General features: G+C 28.8%; 1 protein-coding gene and 1 non-coding gene across 2 annotated transcripts; one reads left to right on the top strand and one right to left on the bottom strand.

The window, feature by feature from the left end:
* Window positions 1-4,083: 4,083 nt before the first annotated feature.
* Window positions 4,084-4,191, bottom strand: LOC112536567. Its single transcript, XR_003080560.1, has one exon. It is a non-coding gene; the product is annotated as a small nucleolar RNA R71 (small nucleolar RNA).
* An 830-nt stretch (window positions 4,192-5,021) lies between these two features.
* Window positions 5,022-5,876, top strand: LOC107262148. The gene has a single exon (XM_015726126.2). The coding sequence runs from the start codon at window positions 5,022-5,024 to the stop codon at window positions 5,874-5,876; it is 855 nt and encodes a 284-aa protein (XP_015581612.2).
* Window positions 5,877-8,811: the final 2,935 nt, after the last annotated feature.

Here is an 8,811-nt window from a genome sequence, read left to right as displayed (position 1 = left end):
TTCGAGCCCACTCTATCCTTCAAAAATAAAAATATTAAGTTAGTAAAAATTAGATTTCAAAGCTTATTAATTCAAACTGATATAAATTTAATATATTCACATAAAGATATAGATTATACACAAAATTATTTAAATTTGATTGAATTTATTTTAAGGTCTTTGTTTATAATATTCTCGATTCTTTTATGTATGTTTGCTTAGCGAGCATGACCGAGACAAATCAAATGAATACTTAAGGATTTGAGCTAAAAATAAAGTAAACTTAAGCATATAGCTTAGATTTGTAAGCTAAATTTTTATGAGCTAAGGAATTAAAAATATTAAATGTAAGCAGTTCATTTGTAGTAAAGTAAATGATGAAAATCATAATTGGAAAGCTTGAGGAATTATTTGCATAAAACTAAAACTTATAAGAATGTAAATGATTACTTGAGGATACTAAAGCTTGAATGTACTGGAAAATTAAATGCAAGGATTATTTCAATAAGAATTGCTATTCTATTTTAAGAATAAAGTCTATAGGCTTTGAGTGTGTTTTGATTTGTTGTTTGATTACTTGGGAGTTTGCTCATTATGGGATATTTATCTATTTATAGATATTTATGGCTTGACAAATAAATCTGGTATATTTTTTACTCGTGGCTTATATAATTATTGTATGTCATATTTTGTTCAGCATATACCATTTGATGTTGCTTTTGACCTCTCTTTTAAAAGGTGTAAATATTTAAAGTTATTATAAATATATGCAAGAAATATTTAAATAAGTATAATGTATATTAATTTTTAAAAAATATATATATATATATATATACACTTAACATATATTTTTTGATGTACATTCTTTTAAAAAAATGTCTAAAACATAGTTGACATATATGTAAAATAAATTATATACGAATTATATGCGAAATGTATACAAAAGATATATGAAATATTTGTATACATTTATAAAATATAAACCATTTACTGTAGCTTTTGCTTGTATTTTTCTAAAGATATAAGTGTAATAAGTATATTATATATAAGGACATGAATGTATTCCATTATATTGACTGATATGAAAAAAACTGTAATTAAAATATATTTGAACAAATTTAAATTTTGATTGCAAGATATACCTTTTACTGTACATTTATAAGAAAATTATTTTATAAATACTTTTAAAATTTTTCTAAAATATAATTTATATATATACAAAATAAATTATATTCTTATAAATTCAACATAATATAAATTTAATTTCTAAGTTGATATTTATGATTCATAATTTTTTTATTATATAAATATATTATAATTTATTATTGTTGTGATTATTTTTAAATAATAATTTTTTATATTCACTATTATAATGATAAAATCTTATTAATATCTATATTAAGGTACGAAGAACTAAAGAATCACTTTTATTCATGAACCAACTAATTGATTAATTGATTTATGAGTTTTGAAACACTATGGTAAAAATATATATTTAAAAAATTATGATATATATATATATATATATAAAGTTACTTTATGAAAAAAGACACAATTATTGAAAGAAAAAAAACTCAAGCAAGCTTTACAAGAGATGTATTAAATTGATACCCATATCCATATATATGTGTCTTTATGTCACATTACTAATTTTTGTTTGTTTGTCTTTCTTACTTTACAACTTAAGAAATCTCTAATTTTCCATGTCTACTTTCACTTATCTTTTTTCTGGGTTTTGTGTTCTTATTGAGCTTCGCAACTGTTTCCTTTCTGGGTATTCTTTAGTACTCTTTTCTTTTTTCAATCATTTTTTGTAATCTTTGAAACTATTCTCTACCTGAGTATGCTTCCTTCTTAAATGACAGTAAAAATGATATTTTTAGTTCTTTATATTTATGAAAGAACCTTTTATTTAATTTAAATTGACCTCGAATTTAAATAATTGCTTGAGCCCAGTCTACCCTAGCAAAATAAAAATATTAAGTTAGTAAACATTAGATTTCAAAGCTTATTATTTAAATTGATATAAATTTAATATATTCACATAAAAATTTAGTTTGTACACAAAATTATTTAAATTTTGATATCTTTGTTTATAGGATTCTCAATCTTTTTCTATGTATGCTCGCTTAGCGAGCATGCCCGAGATGAATTACTTGAAATGAATGTAATAAATGTAGTTTGATTATGGAATTTTGATCGGTCCAAATTATGTATAGATATTTAAGAGTATTTTAGAGCTTTAATGATATATTTCTATATATAAAATGGTGAAAATATATATTTTTACCTCACTTAAGTTTAATTGTCTGTTTTCAGGAATATTAGCAAAAAGAGGAAAATATGGAGCTAAAAGAAGCTTAATGTGACATGTTCGTGTCAAGGCCCAAGATTAAGACGCATGAACTGCCAATTAGAAAGCCCAAATGATATTCTAGTCATTTTGTATAATTATTATGATTTATATTAAGAGTTATTTATGGGATAGTATTTGGTGGAGATTAAGATACTTAAAATCTTATTTATTAGATAGACTTTTATATTAGTATACTTATCTCTATGGAAATTTATATAGAGGATGATTCTTCTCTATATAAATCTCTGCAAAACCTAATTCTAAAATGAGGGAAGTTTTCTCCTACCTGCTCTCTACACCTGCACACTATTATTTTTTCTATAATTCTCTATATTTTTCCATAAACATATAGTTTTAATTTCCATTACTCTTTTTAGGATCTAAGGAGTTTTTCAAGAAGTGGAAAGTGATGATCAATCTTCTTTCTACTTAAAGAAATTCTTGATCTAGAGGGAGTTTTTAATTTTTTGTCTTTCTATTTAATACCATGATTATTGGATTAAATATGTTTAGGCTAGTTTTCATAAGTGTTTAGTTTAGCCTTTTTACTTTTATATGAACTTTGTTATTTATTTATTTAATGAATGATTTCTTTACTTTCAAATCTTTATTAGTTTCAGTTATTATTATTAGTTAACCATCATATTAATTTAGCAATAGTAATTATTATGAAACCTTTAGGTTCAAAGTATTAGAAACATCATCTTTACTTTAATCTATGTTGGTATAAGAAACCTAAGTTGCATCATTAGCTTTAGTAATTTAAGAAAAAATGTACATCACCATCTCATTCATTAGATCTAGGCTTAAAGTAAAATAAGGGGATTACTAAGTAAATGGCTTGACTAAATACTCTTTTTCTAGCATATAGTTTTAGATCATAAACATCTGCATTAGTTACTTTACTTTATGAATATTACCTCTTAATATACTAATTTAGAGTATTTAGATTTACTTTTATTGTTTTGTGTTGATAATTAGTCTTTATAATAAGTGGTCTCATAGTTCATTGAGAGATCGACCTCGTGGTGAACTTACCCTTACTATAGGAACAGTTTGTGCACTTGCGAGTACTAAAAAAGACACATCAAGTTTTTTGCGCCGTTGCCGGGGAACTGTGTCCAAATTTATTATATTGATTGATTAACAAAAGTGTTTTTTATTTTGTGCTTTGTGTTGTTTATGGGTTTTTGTTTGTTTTGTTTGTTTATTTTGTGTTTTATGATTTGTTTTGTTTATGCATTTTTGTTTTGCTTGTAAATTTTATTTTTAAGTTTTTTTTTTCAAATCTATATTTTTTTTTTATATGCTTAGCAGGAAACAACTAAAAGAAGAATCAAAATAAGAAGTTGATATCGTGGAAAACCCATTAAGAGAAATAGGAGTTGAAAGGCGAATGACTATGAAAAATAATGCACTGCCTACAATTGATAAAACTACTTCATGCATAGTTCTAGGTGATCCATCTAGGAATTATGAACTTAAGAGTATTTATTTTAATATACTTCCTTCATTTTATAGTTTGCCTAGTGAGGATGCATTAAATTCATTAGAGAGTTTTATACTATAGTTCATACTTTCCCATTATTTGGACTTAATGAGGATCAACTAAGAATGAGGTGTTTCTCTTATTCATTGAAAGATAGAGCAAAGGCTTGGTTAATAATCTTGCCTCCTAATTCTTTGAGAAATTGGGATGAAGTTTATCAAAAGTTTATGAGTAGATTTTACTCACAGCAAAAGACCAAAGAATTAAGAGCTGAAATTTCTAATTTTTATTAAGAGCATGTTGAATCTTTTCATGAAGCATGAGATCGCTTCAAATCACTTTTATTGTAATGCCCACTCCATGGATTTCAACCCCCAATAACTAAGCAATTATTTTATGATGGGTTGATACAACAATATCAATATATGGTTGATAATGCAGTTGGGGGTGCTATGTTAGAAAGGATACCTTATGAGGTTTATGACATTTTTGAGATGTTAGGAGCCAATTCTTAACAAAAGAGTGTGAGGACAGAGAATAGAAGTAAATGAAGTAGTAACTAGTAGTGAGATGACAATGCAATTGGTTGAATTAACTAAGTAAGTTAAGATACTTGCTTCAACAAAAAAACTCACCAAATAATGAGGTATGTGGTATTTGTGGTATTTATGGTTATAGTGCTAATGTTTGTTCATCTTTTGATAATTATAGAGGAAATATGTATGACCAAACAAATTTGATGGATTCTTACCAACCCATGCATCCTACGAATGACCTTTATTCCAACACATATAATACAGGTTGGAAAAACCATCCAAATTTTTCTTTGAAATACAATGACCAAAACTCACTATAATTATTGAAAAATCAAAATCAACCTCATTATCAAGACCAATATTCTCAATTCCAAAAGGACTCCAATCTTTTCTTTCAAGATCAAGAACAAACTCTTCGATCTAATGAACAAAGGAAGCCAAGTTTGGAAAAAATACTTCAATCATTTATGATGGCTTCTCATGATAGGATGGAAAGGAATGAAAAAAGACAGATTTCATTGAGGCTTCACTAAAATGTTTAGAAGCTCAAATGAGACAAATTATTGAAGAGCTCAATAAAGAGAAACTATCAAATTAACCTGAACAAGTCAATTCCATTACTACTATTAGAAAAGGTGAGGTTGTTGATGATAATATTGCTATGGAAACTGAAATGAATTCTTCTTCTTATACAGGTATACCTAAAAATTATAGATTAGTGCAAATCAATAAGGAGAGCATGCAAAAGGAAGAAAAAGTAGAGCCTAATCTTGGGTTTGAGAAGAAAGAAAAAGAAGCATTTTCTAGACCTGAATTTCATAAGGCAGCTCAGCCTTACCAACCAAAGAGAGCAGAAAGGATAAAAAGAAAATTTAAAAGTATTGAGATGCTCTCAAAAGTTCCTACTAATTTACTTTTGTTGGATGTTATCAGGAATAAGCCAGCTTATACAAAATTTTTTGAAGAGTTGAACACCAACAAAAGGCGATATATGAACAATAAAAAAGTACAAGTAGCAAGTGTAATGCTTCAACATCAGTTGCCCCTTAAGATGAAGGATCCTGGTAGCTTCACCATTAATATAACAATAGGTGACAAAAAGGACACAAAAGCCACGTTAGATTTGGGAGCAAGCATCAACTTGATGCCTTACTCGATGTATGAACGACTTGGCTTGGAAGAGTTGAAGCCTACCACTATGTCTCTACAATTTGCAGACAGAACGATGAAATATCCTAGAGGTATAGTGGAAGACTTGCTAGTACAAGTAGGTAAGTTAATAATTCCAGTTGATTTTGTAGTACTTGACATGGAAAACACACCAAAAAGAGATAATGAGCAAACTATACTCATTGGTAGACCTTTCATGGCAATTACTAGAGCTGTGATTGATGTGCATGATGGAAAACTTACCATAACAGTTTTAGGAGAAACTGTGGAACTTAAAGTGTTTAATTCTCTAACTTTATCTACTATTGATAAGTGTTCATATAATTATTTAGATAATCTTGTTTAAGAACTATTATATGATAATATTCCATTCTTAATTGACAAGAGCTTTCGTGACACTTTAGATGTCCACATTAAAAGTATGAAGTCATACTTGAAAGTAATGGCTTATGACGAAGAGGTGGAGTGCACGGATGAACACCCACTATGAGCATAATCAGGAATGTCTAGCTATAGACAATAAACTTAGTAATTGTATTTTTATTTTTATGCATTTAAGTTATTATTTTATTTTTTATTTTTTTATTTTTTATTTGTTTTATGTTTATCATGTAGGCTTACGTTTGATCCCCAAAAGGCAATATGTCTCAATGCGAAGCAATTAAAGCTCTAAAAAAAAAAAGAGAAAAAAAAATAATTTTTTGAATGAGCCACGTTGTGGCATCGAATTTTCACACGGGCCCGTAGTAGAGGCACGACAGAGATGACACGGGCCCATAGTAGAGACACGACAGGAATGACACGGGCCCGTAGCAGCCAGCCGTGGCTCGCGGGATGCTCCGCATGGAAGCTAGCCGCAACAAACCCAACACCTTCGTGCTGCCGCAAGCCGCGGGGGAAGCTACCGTGAGGAGGCGAGCAGCGGGTCACATGCCCGCAGCTTAGGCAAGCAGCAAGCGAACGGGCCCGTAGCATCGGCAGCAGGCCGACGGCAGCGAGCGGCCCGCAGATCGAGCATAGGCACGCGACGCAGAGACGGGCCCGCAGTGTAAGCAGACGCGACAACAGCTTAACAATGTAGTCCGCGGGGTGGCCGCTAAAAAAAATTGAGTAAAAATTAAAATAATTAAATCTAAAAAATTAGAGATTGATTATAATAAAAAAATGATGAGTTATGTTTAAGTTAAAATACCCTCTTTAAAAATTAAATATATATCAATCTCCTCCACATAAATAGTCATATCATTGATTTAGGACTTTATTTTTTAAATTTTATTCTAGAATTTATATTTATTTATTAGGACCTAACTTTTAATTATCTTAGGACTTAATCTTTATAGTATATTTAGAATAGTTTATTATTTTTAATTCTTTATTTATTTATTTCTTTTATAATTATCAATGATGTGTGTTCAAGTGTGCTTCTAAGGTTTGAATGGTGGAGATTGGAATTCAAGTTCATGGCTTACTATGCATTGCAAAATTCTAGGGGAGTATTCTATCTTTTTCCTCTCTTTTTATTCTTTATTTTTATATATGCAATGACATTAAGGACAATGTCAAATTTAAGTGTGGGGGAGGGAAATAGAATATTTCTTCGATTAAAATTTATACGTCATATGCCATGAGAATTAGCAACTTTGGTTAATTTTTTGCAAAATTTTAAATTTTTCCACTCAGCTTTTTCTTATTATTTTATATAAGAGTTGATGAAAGACTGCTATTATATTAAGATTCTTGAAACCTTGAGTTAGTTTTTAACATGTATAAATGTGAACTCATAAGTTATTTACACTTAAATAATCAAGTGTTCATCTTTTACATATGGACACGATGAGTAGTTTAGCAACATTCGACATGGGTATGATTAGAAGTGTACGATTTAGGTTATTATTTCCTTGTTATTAAATTGGCTTACCTAACGTTGTGAGATATGATATGGGTAAGTTTAAAGCTCTAAGCTTAATAACTCTACTCCGCTAATTTTAGTTGCTTAGTAACCGGGGATCTTCATGACTAAAGTCGATTTTCGCGTAAAAAAACAATTAAGATTATGAGTATGTAAAGCATCTTAAAGTATGTTTTGTTGAGTAACCAAGTGCATTCATTACTCATGTTTGTATTTGCGTAAAAAGGCATAACATCTCAAGAAAGAAAGGAATATCCCAACTATCAAAAATTAAAATCTAAGGGGTATAAAGAAAAGAAAAAAGTATAAAAGCTTCAAAAGCAAGTAATAAATGCCTATTGATCTCTTCTTTTTGAATGAAGGTTTTGCCTTTTTGAATATGGTTATAATAATTTGGATTATACATCATAGTTATATCCTTTGACGATGAGTTAGACTATTTGTTGTGAAACAAGTGTGGAGGATTGGATGCTTGAGTCTTTTGATTAACAATGATTGGGTTTATTTTCTTTTTTAGAAAAAAATTATTATGATTCAAGTATTCTTGGGTTGACATGATCTTTACATTAGTGAGATTCTTTTGACTAATATCTTTAAGCTGAGTATGGATGTTCTTCATGATTTTTGTAAAAGTTAGTTCTCAGTTGCTATTTACTTGAGGACAAGTAAAGGTTTAAGTGAGGGGGTATTTGATCGGTCCAAATTATGTATAGATATTTATGAGTATTTTAGAACTTTAATGATATATTTCTATATATAAAATGGTGAAAATATGTGCTTTTACCTCACTTAAGCTTAATTATCTATTTTCAAGAATATTAGCAAAAGGAGGAAAATATGGAGCTAAAAGAAGCTTAATGGGACATGTTCGTGTCAAGGTCCAAGATTATGACGTATGGACTGCTAATTACAAGGCCCAAAGAATATTTTAGTCATTTTGTATAATTATTAGGATTTATATTAAGAGTTATTTATGGGATAATATTTGGTGGAGATTAAGATACTTAAAGTCTTATCTATTAGATAGACTTATATTAGTATACTTTTCACTATGGAGATTTATATAGAGGAGGACTCTTCTCTATATAAATTTTCACAAAACCTAATTCTAAAAAAATGGGAGTTTTCTCTTACCTGCTCTCTACACCTGCCCACAATTATTCTTTCCATAATTCTCTACAGTTTTCCATAAACATATAGTTTTAGTTTTCATTACTCTTTTTAGGATCTAAGGAGCTTTTCAATAAGTGGAGAGTGGGGACCAATCTTCTTCCTACTTGAAGAAATTCTTGATATAGAGGGAGTTTTTACTTTTTTATGTCTTTTTATTTAATAGCATGATCATTAGGTTAAATATATTATGCTAGTTTCC

Source organism: Ricinus communis, chromosome 2 (genome assembly GCF_019578655.1).
Source record: "Ricinus communis isolate WT05 ecotype wild-type chromosome 2, ASM1957865v1, whole genome shotgun sequence".
Lineage (NCBI taxonomy): Eukaryota > Viridiplantae > Streptophyta > Magnoliopsida > Malpighiales > Euphorbiaceae > Ricinus > Ricinus communis.
Note: the sequence above shows the minus strand (reverse complement) of the source record. Positions and strands in the feature narration are given on the sequence as shown.